Source organism: Manis pentadactyla, chromosome 4 (genome assembly GCF_030020395.1).
Source record: "Manis pentadactyla isolate mManPen7 chromosome 4, mManPen7.hap1, whole genome shotgun sequence".
Taxonomy (NCBI): Eukaryota; Metazoa; Chordata; class Mammalia; order Pholidota; family Manidae; genus Manis; species Manis pentadactyla.
The window spans coordinates 165,047,344-165,066,049 of NC_080022.1; the positions used below are offsets into that span (position 1 = coordinate 165,047,344).

At 50.1% G+C, this 18,706-nt stretch overlaps 1 protein-coding gene across 8 annotated transcripts in view; it reads right to left on the reverse strand.

Annotated features, from left to right (window-relative positions):
* Positions 1-876: 876 nt before the first annotated feature.
* ABCC3 (ATP binding cassette subfamily C member 3) overlaps positions 877-18,706 on the reverse strand; it is a 46,905-nt gene continuing 29,075 nt past the window's right edge. For 2 of the 8 annotated variants that reach the window (XM_057501350.1, XM_036879540.2), the window contains 11 exons: positions 15,157-15,268; positions 14,505-14,962; positions 13,888-14,198; positions 12,626-12,825; positions 12,363-12,489; positions 11,215-11,316; positions 8,265-8,411; positions 7,942-8,100; positions 7,177-7,343; positions 4,528-4,722; positions 877-2,051 (listed from right to left, as the gene is read on the reverse strand). In XM_057501350.1, the coding sequence (XP_057357333.1) occupies positions 1,943-2,051; positions 4,528-4,722; positions 7,177-7,343; positions 7,942-8,100; positions 8,265-8,411; positions 11,215-11,316; positions 12,363-12,489; positions 12,626-12,825; positions 13,888-14,198; positions 14,505-14,962; positions 15,157-15,268 (2,087 nt within the window). In that variant the 3' untranslated portion in view covers positions 877-1,942. The other 6 variants (XM_036879543.2, XM_036879542.2, XM_036879541.2 and 3 more) reach the window with 6 other exon arrangements.

Consider the following 18,706-nt stretch of genomic DNA (forward strand, 5'->3'; position numbering starts at 1 on the left):
AAGGGGTTCAGATTGTTGGACATTCTCAGGGACTAGACGCTCTTGAGGAAGAATAGAAGGACCGTTTCCCACCTGAGCCTCCTCCATCCTGCAGCTGCTAAGGGCTCGTGCCCTGTCAGTGGCACCTGGACACAGACATTCTGTGCAGCTCTTTCCTCCCAGTTCACAGCAGTCAGCTTCATTTCCCCAGAGTAGCTAAGCCAGCTAGACAGGGGTCATCCTCTACTAACCACATTTTCTGATTATCCTATTTACTTCACATAACTGAGCCTCTCCTCTGGGCTGTCAGCACCTGTCAGGGCCTCAATGAGCTCAGAAGCAAACTCCCAAGACAGGAAAGGAAGTACAGCCTTACACCTTCAGATCTTTAGCTGAGAATGATGCCGAATGAATCTGCATTTCTGTTGGTTTAGGGCAGCTAGAGCTTCACAAAGCAGACGTCATGCCAAATTGGCCTAATAAATCAGGGAGCAGAGCAGAGACCTTTTCTTAGCATCAAGGAGAGGCGAATAATTTGGGCATTTGTGCTTTCATACTTGCTCTCTCACAGGGATGGATGTCTTCTTCCCTACACTCATAAACATCCTGGGCAGAAACGGCCTGCCCCCAAAATGTGATTAACCTTTAGCAAATGGCCCTGCAGCACAGGCCGATCCAATGCCTATAGAAAAATCAGATCAAAGGAGCCATCTCCACACCTACTGCAAACCACTTAGGGGAGGGGGAAAGCCATCACCCACAACCAGTCTCATACCAAGAATAAAGGCTGAGGGAATGACAACGACAGATGGGACCAGAAAACCTAGGTAACAAAGAGATCATTCCAAACCTGAGGCCTTGTGCCTGATGGACTCTGACCTGCAAAAAATAAACACATTGTTGGCTTTCTGAAGCAAGCAATTTAATTTGCCCCTCATCTCGTTTACCAGCCTGAGACTCAGGGCAAGAGGCAGCTCTGGGCTGCTCTGGGCTCCTGCATTCAGCTTGGGCCAGTCTGAGGAAGGCGAATGACTTGGTCTCACTGGTTATGGGGACTGTCCGGAACAGACTTCTACAGGAGCAGGGAAATAAAGCATCATGCACTTTTCAACTCCTAGGGAAGCAGGCTTGGAGGACTGAGGGATGACATAAACATGGAGGTATGCACGGCAGCTTTCCCAAGAGGCCTCAGGTCAGATTTCAGGGGCTTTGTGTCTCACCTTTTTATAGTATCTGCACAGCAGAGCAAGAACTTTTGGCAACTACCCAGTGAATTTTGGCTATGAAGACAGTATTCCCAGCCAAAGGCTCTTGGGTCTGAAGTTTGCAGATAATTCCAGCCATGCAGATGTGCATGAAGTCTGCCTCTACCTCTACCTCTTCCTCCTTGCCTCCTCCAAAGGTTCTAACCACCAAACCCTGTGAGCAGGCAGAGAAAGGCTACTTTGGGGTATATATATATATATATATATATATATATTGTTGACCACATAGCTTTATTTCATCACTGCTCCATTTTTAATGGATTCAGGCCAGCATTCCAGAGCATAGGACTCCGTTCCTAGGGATGGCTGACCCAGCAGTCTTCTGTTCCAGGAGGATAAAGCTTCATTTAAAAAAAAAATACTTCACAGTAGAAAATATGAAAAATCATACAACTAGGGAAATTATTCCATAAAGTGATTGAAAATGGGAAATAACACTAGATTGGGAATCAAGAGACTCACGGCCTAGCCTGGGCTCTGCCTCAAGCTAGCTCTGACCCTGGCATGTTCACCTCTTGGGCTTCGCTTCCTCATCTAACACACTTAGCATGGTTATCTTGTTGGGCTCTTTACAGTGACAAAAATCTAACAAATACTCCCAGTGTTTGCCATCAAGTCCATTCTGCAGACATATTTGGTGTCCTTTTCCTTCGTGATGAAAACCAGGAATGGCCAGGAGGAAATCCCAGGAATACATTTTAGGCAAGGCTAGCATCTCTGGCCATCTCATAGAAGATGCCTCTGGCTGCAATGAGGTTGGTCGGAGAATCAAATTCAGCTACTGTCCCTTTGTCCAGGACCAGGACCCTAGCCAAAGAAAAGTGGTGAGGACTCCATTAGTCCAGACCTGGCCTCACAGTCCAACTCTGCCCTTCCGACTACTGCTCAGGCCCTACAGGCACATGCCGACCCTTCTACTTTTGCCGACCCGCCCAACGCAGCCGCTACGCCACATGTGCATGCTTGCAAGGCTGGTTATTTTAGCCATTCCGTTTGCTCTCCTTGCAGATGAGGCGGTTTCTGGGATCAAACGCAATGTTCCTATTCATCTCTGCTAGTCAGGGCTTGGAAACCGTTCCGTAATGAGCCTTCCCCTTGCTGGGGTCATAGACCTGGGCACAGGGAACCACAGGCCTGTGCGCTTCCATCTGCTTTGTGCCAACTCACAAAGGCACGCGGCGGGAAACCAGGCTGCAGTGAGGCCTGACATTGGAATCTGGGCCTTTGGCTGCAAATCTGGCTGCTGCTGATGGGTGGATCTCCTCCCCACCCCCACACACAGTTGGGTCTGAGCCTGTTATCAGAATCTCCTGCCAACAAAACAGGGTACACAGGTGCAGGGCCAACAGGCTGGCTCCCGGGGAAAGGCAGGCACAGAAAGGGCTCTCCCATGCCTGGGGAGATACCCCTCCATGGGAGCAGGTAGACTGCACTCTGTTACCTACACGAGGGTCTCCCAGAAATGTCCTGGGAAGGAATGTCTATGGACATCACTGCCTGGCCACTGTCCAAACTGGTGCCCAGGAGACTGCCCTCTCCCTTCTTATTGCTCTTAGGGCGAGGACTGAGGGCTTTACCACAGTCCTCCGAGGGCTACGTGTGCGGCCTGTCCCTCTCCTCACCTTGGTTCTGTCCCCTTCGGGCCTTTGCCTAAAATTTTCAGGTCCCTCTCTTCCCCATCTCCTCCCTCACTCCCCAACTCTTATTCATCCTTTAGGTACTGGCTGGTGCTTCCCTTCCTTAGGAGAGAAAGTATCTTGGCTGCCCTATAGGGAGTGGCTTCCTCTGACCTACACACATGAACTCCTGCTTGCTTCCTGCAGGCTCTGATTACACATTCAGTAGGGCTGTATTTGTAGTTGATTATTTGATTAATTTCTGCCTGCCCACTAGAATGAACGAACTCCCAATCCCCAACATCGGTTTCAGCCTTCTACCCTCAGTGCTGCTGGTAAAAACTATTTTCAGTTAGGCCTGGGAACAGAGCCTCTTAGCCCATCCTGTCCCTTGTCTGGACCCAGGGTGCAGCACTCCTGCCACCCTCCCTTTCCCAATGGGGTCCTGGATTTTTTAGCTTTAGTGGGCTAGGGATGAAACAGACAGATGGCAACATTGGACATTCTCAGCTTGGTTTCCAAGCCCCTGGAGGCAGCAAGGGGACACTGAGAACGGGACAAGTCCACCCCATTGTCTTGTCTGTGGCATCCTCCCCACCTCCCAGTGCTGTGGCGGGGGGGTTATTTTGTGAACGAAGGCTGTTGATGTACCTCCACCACACTCCTTCACTATGGGGTTGTTGCAGCTTCCTGCCTTCTCTTCCTCACTCTGAGCTCCCACACCTCCAAGGCGGCCAGCCTGCCAGGCCAGTGCCAGCTCTGTTCATGAGGCTTCTGAGTTACCCAGCCCTTCACCTTGACCTCCAGCACCACATCTTGACACTGGGCACAATGAGGAAATTGGCTTCAATTTGTCTTTTTGGCCGAGTGGGCTGCCTCTCCAAGGAAGCCATAGGATTCCAAGGGCAAGGTCCCTTCCCTAATCCTCAGAAGAACTGTGCTAGGGGGGATTACAGTAAGGGGTTAGCAGGGAAATGAGTATTTCCCAGGATCACCTGCACTTTGAATGCTTTATTTCATGGACTCCTTACAAGTCTGAGAAAGAGAGAGGTTCCCAAAGGCTTTGTGAATCGCTCCAAGTCACAGAGCAGCCATCTGAGCTGGGCCTGGGACTCAGACCCCTGCTCTCCCACCCCAAGGCATCTGCTCCTCGGCTCCTCTTGGTGCTGTCAGGGTCCGGCCCACCAAGTCAGGGAGCCAAGCAGCACACACCTTTCCTCTGGCTTCCTCATCCGTACACCCATCTCACAGGGTGGGAGCAAGGCACACATGAAGCAATGGCTATGCGGGCACTCTAAACAGGTGCTCAGACTGATGGGACTTGGCGTGAAGGATGTGGTGCCGGTCACCTCATACCACCAACAGGAGGCTGGAGGGAGGTGCCCTGTGCACAGTTCACAATGCCTAGGGAACCCATGTGCTCCTTCCATGCATGCTGGTAACCCCAAAGTGTCCCATGTCTCAAAGCATCATTGTGTTTCCCCACTCCCTGTGCCCAGTAACCCCACTCTGTTCTGCCCCTTATCCATAACTTGGGAAACCCTACTCTGCCCCCCATTCCCTGGACAACCCCACGAGCTCTCCCATGCCCAGATTACCTCAGTCTGCCTGGCCCTTCCCTGCGGCCCAGGCGACCCCACCTCTCTGCTTGGGTTCTGGTGCCCCACCTGGTATAGTCCATGATGGTGTTGAGCCGGTGTGCGATGGTCAGCACCGTGCAAGTCTCAAACTGGGTGCGGATGGTAGCCTGGATGAGGTCGTCCATCTCCAGGTCGATGGCGGCCGTAGCCTCGTCTAAAACTAGGATGCGGCTCTTGCGGAGCAGGGCTCGGGCCAGGCACATGAGCTGCCGCTGGCCCATGCTGGGAATGGGAGACAGGGATCTGGGTGTCCCCAGCCTGCCTCCAGGCCTCCCTCCCCAAACTGCTTCTGAGTTCATTCCCTCCCAATGGCCCAGGACTGGCTTTCTGGCTCACCTCTCCATTCTGCCTCAGCCTGGTCCTCCCAGCACAGGGAGTGAGGTCTGAACACCACAGGGATTGTGAGGGGCCAGCGGGGCAGAGCCAGTGCTCAACCTCGTGAAGCCCACAGCCTGTCTCCGGCAGTCTGGCATCCTCTTTCTGCGCTTCCTTCCCTGTCCTCCCTCCTCAATTAGTGCTTCTGCGGCACTCTATCAGTCATCTATACCTTAGAAACAACGCACTTCAGTTCACTGCCTCTTCCTGGGTATTTGCACACATGATGCCATCTTGCTGAGCCCAATATCACACAATTCAGACAGTTGTCTCCTGCCCCCATGGGGAATACAGGCCAGAGCTCTGCTGTGGGAACCAGGAAGGGGCAGGGCAGGGAAGGACTTGGGGGACAGCTTGTGTCTGGTCACCAGGGAGATGGAGGAGAGGGACAGGATGCATAGCTTCAACCTCCTGCCTTGGAAGCCAGATCTAGTGAACAAAGCAGGGCAGTGTTCCCAGCCACAGAAGCTGCAGTACCCCTACACCCAAGGACAAATACCTCAGCCCTTCCCAAAGGGGTGAGTCACCACAGGCCGAGTGAAGGCCAGGCTCCCTCTCTGGCCCATTCCCGCAACTAATGAAGGGTTTGGCAGCAGAATGAGCCGCCAAATAGAACTCAGGGCTGATTTATGGTGGGACTGGCACAGGAGACAGGTTATACTTAAAGTGGCTACCAGCTCAGTGAGGGACCAGGGGAGCTGATTTCTGTCTCATATCCTGGTGTGTGTGGGGATGGAGGTGGATCCCTCAGGGGAAGATGCTGATGGCAAGCAGGCATAGAAGAATGGACTGAAAACAGCAATGGGGTGCAGGGTCTGGAAGCCTGTGTTTGTCCACCAACCACCCCCAACATAGTTGTATAAGTGAAATCCAGTTAAAATGCACATTCAGTCTTATGGGGCTGCCTGGCGGTGGTGTGGGGAAGGACACATCCCACTGGTGGCTATGATGCAGCAAAGAAAGGTTTGGGGCAAAAGCCTCCACTTCCCGGAGTCTCTGTCCCCTCCTTGCTAGTTGAGAAGCTTTCGGCAAATAATTTTGTATTTTAGAACTTCATTTCTGGTCCAAAGGACAGCAGTAAAAATTAAATGAGACAGTGGAGGCCAAAGTGCTTTGAACACTATTAAGTGTTAAGCAAATGTAAAGATTTTTGTTTTTGTTTTTGAGGTCTGGAGAGAGTCCATGGGTGTGGACCGAGTAGAATAATAAGAATAAACTAGAATAAGATAGCTACATTTTTTCAGGGGTGTACCCAGGCTAAGCGCTTTCCATTTCATCACAATGACCTTAAGACTGCTGTCCGAACAGCAGCCACTGGCCACATGTGGCTGTTGAGTGCTTGAATGTGGCCACTCTGAATTGGGACATGCTCTAAATGTAAAAGTACACATGGGATTCCAAACTTGGTATGAAAACACAAAATATCCCTGATAACTTTTGTATCAACTACATGTTGAAATGATAATATCTGAGATATACTGGGTCAAAAAAATACACTGTTGAAATTTATCTCACCTGTTTTTTTCCTCTTTTTAACATGGCCACCAGAAAATATTTTAATTACACATACATAGCTCATGATATATTTTTACTAGGCAGTGCAGTGTGAAGAGGTATGGGACTCTTACTATCCCCATTTCAAAAGAAAGGAAAAAGCAGGCACAGAGAGGTTAAACAACTTGCCCCAAATCACACAGCTAACACAGGTATGGGAATCTCTAGGTGTTAGACTTGGTAAGAAGTGACTTCTGGCATAGCCCAGAGGCTCGGATGTCAACTCTGGGGCTACAGGAAAGCAAAGAAGGGCCTGGAGAGCTCATTTGCCCACTCCTAAACTGCAGATGACATAGCATCCATCTTGGGAAATATCTATGAATTCTCTAAAGCACTGCAGGTTTCCTCTCACCTGATTCCCCAGGGTCAGTCCATACCTGCCTCCCCAGGCCAAGCATAGCATTGACAGTCTCACAGGACAGAACTGAATGCAGCTTTGGAATCTCCCAGACTTGGTTCAGATCCCAGGCATTCCTTCTCCCAGCTATTTGCCTTGGCCCTGCCTCAGTTTCCTCTTCTGCAATGTGGGACCATGGGTCACCTCTAGGGCTTGTGTGAGGAGTCAGTGAGCCAGGGCAGCATGCCTGGCATGCAGAATATGTTCGATACAAAACACATCCCTAGTGCCCCAGGCTGAGATGGGAGTGGGAGCAGGCAGAGGGGCCTGGCCCAGACTCTGTGTCATTTGAAGCTAGGTCCTCTAGCCTGCAGGGTGCCGTTTGTGACCCTCCCAGTCTCAGCTGTTACCTGAGATTCTCCCCTCTCTCGCTGCACTGGAAGTCCAGGCCTGCCGGCTGGGAGCTCACAAAGGCATACAGGTGGGACAGCTCCAAGGCCCGCCATATGTCTTCATCTGAGTAACTGCCAAAAGGGTCCAGGTTCATCCGCAGGGACCCTGAGAACAGGACGGGGTCCTGGGGAGACAACAAGTCCTCAGAGGGAGTCAGCTCAAGCCCCATAAGGAGCCATGGGTCCAGGGCTAGGAAAAAAGAAAAGGGTTGAGGTGGCAGCATGCCCACTCTGTGCCTAGCCCTCCGGGAGGGATGCAAGGCGAAGGAGATAGAAAAGCCTGCAGGGAAGTGATAAACCTCAGCTTTGCCAGTCACAAAGTCCTCCACTAAAGCAGAAACCAGGAGCCACTAATCTGACTCCAAAGTGTCCAGTCGGCAGAAAAAAGTACCCCAGAAGAGCCAGAAAAAGTGAAATGTAATTCAGAGCCATGCAACAAGGAGACCAGGGCAGACAATCTCAGGGGATGAAGTGCTTGGGGGTCCTGTAGTACTGGCCTCATTTACTGGCCCAGGAGGTTAGAGGGCAGGCTCTGATTGGACCAGGGTACATCTGACCCTTCCAGATCCATGACCTGTGGCCACCCTGTAGCTCTGCTCCTGCTGTCTGGCTCTCCAGCCTTCTAGACATAGGCCCAGTCTTGGACCTCAAACTACAGAACAGGGAGTGGGGCTGCCCCCAGGGTCACTGGTTAGGTGTGGTCAGTCCAGGTTAAGCTCATACCTGGGGGATGACAGTCAGCCGAGAACGCAGGTCATGAAGTCCGATATCTGCTACGTTGAGGCCATCAATGCGGATTTCACCCTCTGCGGCCTCCAGGATGCGGAACAGGCAGAGGGTCATGGACGATTTGCCAGCGCCAGTGCGGCCCACGATCCCCACCTGGACAGGGTGGGGCGCAACTGTTAGAGGGTGGCTGAGGGGTCAGTGGGGACTTCTCCAGGACTTCCCTGGAGAGGCTGAGCAGACATATGACCTGGAGCACCTGCTCTCCCAAAGACCCATGCTCCCCACGTACCCCGGGCCCAAACCCACAAGATGCTCACCTTCTCACCTCCGCGCACGCGCAGACTCAGGTCCTTCAGCACCAGCTCCAGGCCCGGCCTGTAGCGCGCAGAGTAATTCCGGAACTCCACCTCGCCATGCTGGGGCCAGCTCTCAGGAGGGCGGCTACCCTCCAGCAGCCAAGGGGCCTGGCCAGGTGGGGAAGGTAGGTCTGCACCGGGGTGGCGCCTCCTCCCCAGCCTGGCCCTCTCCCACTTCTAAGTCTTCCTCTTTCTGAAGACTGCATGGTACTCCTGTGGCCCAACCTTGTGGCTCAATGGCTCTATTACCCCTCTGCCTTTATTCCCTACAGAGCTGCTCCAGACCCTCCCCATCTGCCCCCTCCTGTTCCCTCCTTGTGCTTCATGCTCCTGAGCTGCCCTCCCAGCCTGTCCTGGCTCCTCTCGCGGTTCATTGCTCCTGAGTGGCTACTCTGTGACAGGTACTAGGGTCACAAACAAGACAAAGCCTTGTCCCCCACAAGGTTTACATTCTAGTTGGGAGGAAGGGGGCATACAAACAAATAAGTCTACATAATGTGAGAAGATGATAGGTGCTGACTAGTGCTTGGTGTTGCTGTTCTGTACAGATAGGGTGGTCAGGGAAAGCTTCCCAGAGGAAGTGACATTGAAATAAAGACCTGAAGCAGGTGAGGCAATAGCCAAGTAAATATCTGGGAGAAGGGCATGCCAGGTAGAGGGAACAGTAAGTGCAAATGCCTCCCCAGGTGAGTTCTAGAGCATAGTGACAAAGGTGAGAGGTAAGACACAGGTAGTGGGTGGCCCATCATGCAGGCTTTGCAGGCCATTTTAAGGACTACGGGGTTTTACTTTAAGATGCAGAGACATATGCAGAGCCATTAGAGGGCCACGCACAGAGGGCTGGTATGATTTGATGTCTTTAAAGGATCCCTCTGGCTGCTATGAGGGGAAGGGAGGAGGCAGGGTGGAAACAGAGAGACTAGCTCCAAAGTTTTTAAAATAAACTGGGCAAAAGATGATGGTGGTTTCAAGAAAGGACAAGCTATATAATTGGGAATGCCCAGTGCAAACTGAAAACGTGGGGGCCCCATGTTCAAAAATTATTAAGAATGTCCAGGAGGTGACAGCAGGGTATTAAACCAAATGTGAGGCCCTTCTAAGTGTGACCTGAGTGACTGCATAGGTCACACACTCACAAAACCAGCCCTGCTTCAATATAGGGAAGCCAGATTGTCAGCAGTCATAAAACAAAGCAGCCAGCATAGACTGGTCTCCTGATGAGGGGCCGAAAAAAGAGACAGCAGGGCTGGGGGCAGAAATTTTTAGGACTTAGAGAGGTGTAGAGATGGGGGAAAATGGGAATGCTAGAGAGGGAGAATTGGAAGATCCCGGAGAGTGGTGGGTAAGACGGTGCGGCGTTGTACCGGGGAAGGCAAGGGTAGGTGGGAGCCACAGGGACCGGAGAGGCCAGGGTGGGAGGAGCAGGGTGGGTGGGGGCTCAGTGGAGACTGCCACAGTGAGAGCTCATATCGCAGAAGCCATGAGGGCAAGACCTTCCAAGAAGGGAGGGGTCATTTCATCTGAATGTTGCCGAGAGGTTGAGAACATAAATGTGTCCCCTTGGCTTGGAACCGGGGAGGTCCTGGGTGGGCGGTTCCAGTGGAGGGGTAGCGCCAGACACCAGACCGCAGGAGTCCGATGAGCGAGAGGGCAATGTGGAAGCTGGGAGAACAGGCGCAGAACGTACTCTAGGACTAGCTTCACCGCGAGGGAGCACAGAGAAATGGGGCAGTGGGATGCAGGGGGAAAGAGGGGGTTGGTTTGTGTGTCTAGAATGGAAGTTATAACATATTTTTGCCTGCGGATGAGAATCATCCAACAGCATGTCTGATGGTGTGGAAGATGGAGCATGTGACAAGGAAGTGAAGTTCTTGAGTGGCCATGTGAAGAAGTAGAGGGGCAGGACTCCGAAATGAGGAAGGCCATTTCCTGTTAAAAGAGAAGGGAGGAGCAAGGGACACAGGCAGGTCTGAAAGTCTGGAGGCGGGAAGACCAAGGGAGGTCACATCTTATGACCTATTTTCTCACTGACAAGGTCGATGGCTGAGTACAGGGAGGAGATGTGGGGGTTTAAGGAAAGGAGTTCCAAAACAGATCTTTCTGGAAGTGGGAACAAATTGGCGATTTTCTCCACAACGTCTTAGCTGCGGAGGGCTGGGGTATAGAAGGTAGATGGGTAGGGTTTTGTAGGTGAGCACAACTGAGAGAGGGAAGGGCCAGGGAGTTGAGAGCACTAGCTTTGGCAGAGCATAGAATCCAGGTGAGGTGAGCTGATGGACAGAGGGATAAAGGCAGGTTGCAAGATTGGGGGTCCCAGAGAGGACAAAGTACTGTGGTAGCTGGGAGGGGTGTGGGGGGGTGGTCTAGAGCAGGGTGCTTGACTTTGAGATCTCAGAGATGGTGCAGCTGCTGGGCATGAAGAGGTCTGGATTGTGACCATGGGAGGGAGAAAGAGGAGAAACGTCTGAACCTCCAGAAGAGGACAACTCCTTTTCCCCAGCAAAGGGCATGCTGCCCCATCCCTGCTCCTTCTATCAGGCTGATCTCTTTTGCAGGAATGCTTACCTTCCCTGATCACCCCAGCTGAATGATCCCCCACATGTGCCTTCTTCAGAGGCATCACTCCAGAGCTCTTGCCATCCAGTGCAGAGCCTTGCAGTATGTTATTTCTACCCCCACCTCCATTACAGAATCTGCTTGAGGGCAGAACCTGTTTCTCTCAACTCTGAACCCTTTACATTTCCTAGCATAGACTTCTGGTTGATGCTTGATAAGGGCTGAATAGATGAATGAATGAATGAATGAATGGACACCGAACAGCTGGCCCTGGGGTGTGGGGCTGGTGGGCTACCAAGTACCCCTCCCCTGTAATTTCAGACCCCCCTCTGCCCAGGCTCCCCCCTGTACCCACCTCAGTCTCTGTCTTGGAGTACTCCTTTACTCTCTCCATGGCCACAATATTAGACTCCAAGTCTGACATCACTCGTATCATCCAGTTCAGAGCCAACGTCACCTAGCCAAAGGGACTGAGTCATGGGGAAGGGGACCTCCCCTCTCCTGACACAGTTTTGAGAAGAGTTCAGGCTCCCTGACCATGTTCCTATTCCATTTATGATCTGGGTGGGCCTGGGCAAGCCCATAGGTGTGCCATTCAGGGCCCTAAGCACAATTGTACCTCAGGCAACGACAGTATAGACTTAACTAAGGGCCTAGTCCAGTGTTTCTCAGACTTTAAGATGCATGAGAAAGACTTCCCAGGGCATCCTGCTAAAATGTGGCTTCTGATTCAGTAAGTATGTGGTGGGACCTGAGATTCTGCATTTCTAACAAGCTCCCAGATGCTGCATGCAACTGGTCCTGGACCATACTTTGTGCACCAAGGAGTCTTGATAGACATGCAGAACCCTGAGCCCTTCCTAGGCCTCCAGTATCAGAATCTACATTTTAACAAGATCTTCAGGTGATTCATATGCACATTCAGGTTTGGGAAGTCTGATCTCTGGATTGTCCTTCACCAAGACCTGTGCCCCTGAGGCACTGAAATGTGGTCTCTTCCCCAAAATTCCATTTACAGTTATTTAACTCTTTGACAATTTTGACTGATCAGGGTGACCTGCCCAACCTCCAGCCCAGGCGCTGGTCCTCTTCTTGTACTTTCTCTGCAGGGATGTGATGTGAAGTGTATTCCCCCCCTACACTTTCCTGCCCCAGAACCCCTGTCAAAGTTGACTTTCTAGATCTTGTGCACAGGAAGGACATGTTCTAGGTGTGTCTTGGGGCCAAGCTTCAAGCTAATTTCTCCAGCATCCCAAGGTGGAGACCCTCTTCTGGGTTCTGACACCATTGTGTTCCTCCCTCCGCAAAAACCTGCTTGCCCTGCATTATAATCCTCCGGTGGTGGGAGTCTCTCAAAGTTGACGGTGAGCTCACAGTCCTGGCCACCAGAACCTGTGGCTGGTCCCCACACTGGGCAGAGTGAAATACTCAGGAGATGCTTGTGACATCTGTGTGGCCTCTGCCCGGTGGCCACCCTGCCCTGGGGCCTGGACCCCTGCGCACCTGTAGGGCATAGGACACAGAAAGGCCCACCAGCCCCGGACTCAGGCTACTCCTCCCAGTCACAGCGAAGACTGCTGCAAAGAGCACAATGCAGTTTCCCACGAACTCCACTCGGATCCCCAGCCACCTGTGGGATTGGACAAGGAGGAAGTGGGGCAGGTGCAGGACAGGGGTGGTTTTCTGCTTAAGTGGAAGGAGGGTCTAGGACCCACAACACCAGGGGCTCTCCTGGAGGAGCATGGGGGAAGGAGGAGGCTTCTGACCTGTTGGAGGCGATGTAGGGATAGCAGCTCCTCTGGTTGGTGTCCACCTTAGTGTCACTCATGCCCTCGAACTCCTGGCTGCGGCCATAGGCCCGGATGACACTGGAGCCAGTCACCGTCTCCGAAAAGTGGGAATAAATGGGAGAGCGACTGACAGATTCCAGCCTCTTCAGTTGCCGTGATGTGGCCACATAGAAGCGCTGATGGAGGGAGGAGAAAGAGCTTGGGGTCAGAATGGTGGGACCCCAAACTCAGTCATGCACACCCTCTGAACACAAATGGGTCCTTTCCAGCCAGCCCCACCCCCTGGAAGACCTTGCTTCATTCCCCCACCTGGTAGAACCCAAGGCTTAGGGGCCTGATGTGGCTCTAAGAACTCTTTCCACTCCTCCCTTCTGGTCAGCTCTGGTCAGTCTTTCGGACCACTTCCTCCATGAAGCCTTTCCTGATTCCCTCTTAGTTCCTGACCCCCTTGCCCTCTCTGGGGGCCTGGGTTACAGAGATGAACTTGTTTGACTTCCTAAGTCAATGAATGTTCCTATTTCTACTTGGGGGACCTAGCAGTGGGCTCTCATATGGTCAGTGTTTTGTAAAACTTGCAAAAATAACATAGTTTTGTATTCTTTTTCTTAAAGAGCCTTCACCCACCCCTGCCCCCAGTCTTTTAAACTTTAGCCCACAAAAACATGGTTTTGCCTCCAGCTTCCATCCTCTACCCTGTGGGTTCCAGAATGGTCAGGGTCATACAGGATGTGTATCTGAGTCCCCTGTACTGGCACAGAGCACAGTGCAGATCACCATCTCTACACACAGGGCCTGAGCTTCTAACCACCCTGTGGATTATCTTTATCAGCTGATTAATTCATCGCAGGATAGGGGCTGGGCAAGGCAAATGCCTTTTATAGTTAGCTGCAACTGATCCATGTTATCAACTCATCCATGTTAAAAACATATATACACATATATGTTTAGATATGTATAAAAAGAAGGGAAGGAAAATGCGTTCCAAATTGTTAACGATATTTTATTATTTAAAAAGAGCCAGTAGGAAGGAATTCCATGGCCAATCACAATTTACAAGGATTTCACTTCATGAAACAACCTGATGAGGTAGGTTCTGTGATTCTATTTTATAGGCAAGGAAAATGAGTTTCAAAGAGATGAAGTTCCTGACTACTGTCCCTAATCAGTCCTCCATGATGGGGTCCGACCTCTCGGCTCAGTCCCCCACACAAGAGCCACTTCCACCCTTGGCTGCATACCTGCACAAGGCCATAGAGGACAGCCAGGGGCAGGACGACCACCGTGAAGAGAGGCGTGGTGGCCATGATGACCAGGAGGATGGAGAGGGAGTTGTAGACAGAACCCAGCAGCATGAGGATGGTGGGGGCCAGAACCTCGTCGATGATGTAGATGTCCTTGGAGAAGCAGTTGAGGATGCGGCCTGAGGGCGTCGTATCGAAGAAAGACTGGGGCGATCGCATCTTGTTGTGCAGCAGTGCCTGGTGAACCGAGCGCGAGGCCTGGACTCCGCCCACCGCCATTGCCATGGCTGACAGCACCACCAGGAGCCCTGTTGGAGGAGGCAGAGGGGCGCTCATTCTGCTGAGCCAGGCGGGGGGCATGCAGGGGCAGGTCACGAGGTGGAGGAGAGCCGCAGTGGGGGAGGCAGGCTCAGAGGCAGGGCATGGCTGGGATGAGCTAGTAAGGCCCAGAGGCAGGTGGACTGCTAGGGTGGGATAGGGAGGCATTGGGGCAGGGCAATTGCTGTGATGGTAAAGGAAGACTCGGGGGGTCAAGGGCATAGTTTGGGGGACTCAGCAGCTCAAAGACAAGAAAGGGGCTGTTGGAGCCCCCTCAGGTATCTCTATAGGCTCACCTTGCAGAATTCCCAAGGTGGCATAGACCCCCAGCCTCAGGGAGGTGTTGTTCTGTCGGACATCTGCCACAGCCTCGTTGGACCAGTCACTGAGCCACATGTTGGCCCCAATGGCAGCAGCACTTTGACCCATGTATAGCAGACTGACGAGCAGCGCAGTGCAGAGCCCCATGGCCTTGGCATAATCCCAGAACACCCTCAGCTTCACCTGCACGGCCATGATCATGGTCATGGACAGAGGACTCCTGGGAGCCCCGGCACTGCTGGGAGCCCGGCCACCCTCTCCAGCCCTCCTTGTCCACCTACTCACAGTGCCCATCTCCACCTTCTCCTCCTGGATCAGCGCCCCTCTGGCTTTCACCTCTGCTGCCTGCATTACCTTTTCTGCTGTACCCACTCGTCTCCGGAGCACAGGCTGACCTGCGCCCTCCCCTTCTGAGGACACGACACTCAGCTGTCTGTGGAGGAAGCTTGTCAGGCCCAGAGAAGAGACCTCGAGCACACCCACAGGACAGAGCCTCAGGAGGAGGGTTCGGGCTGCTGCCAGAGGCCCAGTGGGTGTCAGAGAGAGGGCCCACCTGTGCTCCACCTGGCAGGGCTTGGGGAGCCCTGACGCCACCTCCCAGGGGGCTGAGAGCTCTCAGGAGCTCACCTCATAAACTGCTTCTGGACCTCATATGTGACTGGCTCATTATCTGTCAGGTCTGTGTGATTGCTGAGTGTGTCTTCGATCAGCAGCATCTCATCATCTGCATCCTGCAGTACTGCAGTCAAGGGTGAGAAAGGAGACAGAGGTTAGCTAGCAGCCTGCAAGCCCCTGGTGTTCCTCAACCCACACTCAATGAAGAGGCCTAAATGGACAAGCACGAAAGATGAGAGGGACTATAAGGGCAGCAAGAACAACAATAAAGGATAAAAGTAAATGACCAATTTTCTGTTGGAAAAAAAAAGGCAGCAAGAAAGACATAGGTTAGATAAGATGAAAAATTTCCCATGAGGGATTATGGAGAAGGGGACTCAAATATGAGGGTTGGGAACTTGGGCTCTAGAGTCAGGCTGGCTGAGCTTAAATTCCACTTCCTCATGTATGACTTTAGGCAGACATGTAAAGTGGAGATACTAATAGTACCTACTTAATTGTGTCATTGTCATTGTGAGGATTAAAGGAAAGAATATATCCAGTGCTTAGCAAGGGGCACAGCATTTAGTAAATGCTCAAGACATGCTAGCTGTATATATGGCCATAGGCAAGAAAACTCAGAAAGAGGTCTGTGAGTCAGCCCAGAGTCTGGGGGTGGGGAGCCAGGACTGGACAACACTAGGGGTCTGGTGGGCCCAGAGATGTCAATACACTCCATGGGAACAGGGACTTTTTTGCTTGTTCACTACTATTTCTCAGTGCTTGGAATAGTACCTGGATATAGTAATTGCTCAGGAAATAAATCTGGTGAGAGAGATAAAAGGATCTCCAGGAATGAAAGAATATTAAGAGAACTGTGTGACCAATCCAAACAGAACAACATTCATATTATAGGAGTATCAGAAGAAGAAGAGACAGAAAAAGGGATAGAAAGTGTCTTTGAAGAAATAATTGCTGAAAACTTCCCCAAACTGGCAGAGGAAATAGTCTCTCAGACCATGGAAGCCCACAGAACTCCCAACCCAAGGGACCCAAGGAGGACAACACCAAGACATACAATAATTAAAATGCCAAAGATCAAATACATGGACAGAGTATTAAAGGCAGCCAGAGAGAGAAAAAAGGTCACCTACAAAGGAAAATCCATCAGGCTATCATCAGACTTCTCAACAGAAGACTTACAGGCCAGAAGAGAATGGCATGATATATTTAATGCAATGAAACAGAAGGGCCTTGAACCAATAATACTGTATCCAGCATGATTCTCATTCAAATATGAAGGAGGGATTAAACAATTCCCAGACAAACAAAAGTTGAGGGAATTTGCCTTCCACAAACCTCCTCTACAGGATATTTTAAAGGGACTGATCTAGATGGAAGCACTCCTAAGGCTAAATAGATGTCAAAAGAGAAAATAAAATCACAACAAAGAAAGCAGACCAACCAAATACTAACTAAAGGCAAAAAATAAAATCAACTACTCACAAAAGCAGTCAAAGGAAACACAAAAGAGTACAGAATAAAACACCTAACACATAAAGAATGGAGGAGGAGGAATAAGAAGGGAGGGAAATAAAGTATCATCAGACTGTGTTTATAATAGCTTAGTAAGAGAGTTAAGTTAGATGGTTAGATAGTAAAGAAGCTACCCTTGAACCTTTGGTAACCACGAATCTAAAGCCTGCAATGGCAATAAGTACATATCTTTCAATAATCACTCTAAATGTAAATGGACTGAATGCACCAATCAAAAGACACAGAGTGATAGAATGGATAAAAAAGCAAGACCGATATATATGCTGCTTATAAGAGACACACCTCAGACCCAAAGACATACACATACTGAAAGTCAAGGGATGGAAAAAGATATTTCATGCAAACAATAGGGAGAAAAAAGCAGGTATTGCAGTACTTGTATCAGACAAAACAGACTTCAAAACAAAGAAAGTAACAAGAGATAAAGAAGGACATTTCATAATGATAAAGGGGTCAGTCCAACAAGAGGATATAACCATTATAAATATATATGCACGTTGACATCCAAAATATATAAAGAGCTCACGCACCTCAACAAACAAAAAGCAAATAATCCAATCAAAAAATGGGCAGAGGAGCTGAACAGACAGTTCTCCAAAGAAGAAATTCAGATGGCCAACAGACACATAAAAAGATGCTCTACATCGCTAGTCATCAGAGAAATGCAAATTAAAACCACAATGAGATATCACCTCACACCAGTAAGGATCACCACCATCCAAAAGACAAACAACAACAAATGTTGGCAAGGTTGTGGAGAAAGGGGAACCCTCCTACACTGCTGGTGGGAATGCAAATTAGTTCAACCACTGTGGAAAGCAGTATGGAGGTTGCTCAAAAAAACTCAAAATAGAAATACCATTTGACCCAGGAATTCCACTTCTAGGAATTTACCCTAAGAATGCAGCAGCCCAGTTTGAAAAAGACATATGCACCCCTATGTTTATCGCAGCACTATTTACAATAGCCAAGAAATGGAAGCAACCTAAATGTCCATCAGTAGATGAATGGATAAAGAAGATGTGGTACATATACACAATGGAATACTATTCAGCCATAAGAAGAAAACAAATCCTACCATTTGCAACAACATCGATGGAACTAGAGGGTATTATGCTCAGTGAAATAAGCCAGGTGGAGAAAGACAAGTACCAAATGATTTCACTCATATGTGGAGTATAAGAACAAAGAAAAAACTGAAGGAACAAAACAGCAGCAGAATCACAGAACCCAAGAATGGACTAATAGTTACCAAAGGGAAAGGGACTGGGGAGGAGGGGTGGGAAGGGAGGGATAAGGGGAGGGGGAAACAAAGGGGGCATTACGATTAGCATGTATAATGTGGGAGGAGGCATGGGAGTGCTGTGCAACACAGAGAAGACAAGTAGAGATTCTACAACATCTTACTACGCTGATGGACAGTGACTGTAATGGGGTTTGTGGGGGGAACTTGGTGAAGGGGGGAGCCTAGTAAACATAATGTTCCTCATGTAATTGTAGATTAATGATACCAAATATATATATATATATACACCCAATACAGGAGCACCAACATATGTGAAACAAATACTAACAGAATTAAAGGAGAAAATAGAATGTAAAGCATTCGTTCTAGGAGACTTCAACACACCACTCACTCCAAAGGACAGATCAACCAGACAGAAAATAAGTAAGGACACAGAGGCACTGAACAACACACTAGAACAAATGGACTTAACAGACATCTACAGAGCTCTACACCCAAAAGCAACAGTATACACATTCTTCTCAAGTGCACATGGAACATTTTCCAGAATAGACCACATACTAGGCCACAAAAAGAGCCTCAGTAATTTCAAAAAGATTGAAATTCTACCAACCAACTTCTCAGACCACAAAGGCATAAAACTAGAAATAAATTGTACAAAGAAAACAAAAAGGCTCACAAACACATGGAGGCTTAACAACATGCTCCTAAATAATCAATGGATCAATGATCAAATTAAAACAGAGATCAAGCAATGTATTGAGACAAATGACAACAACA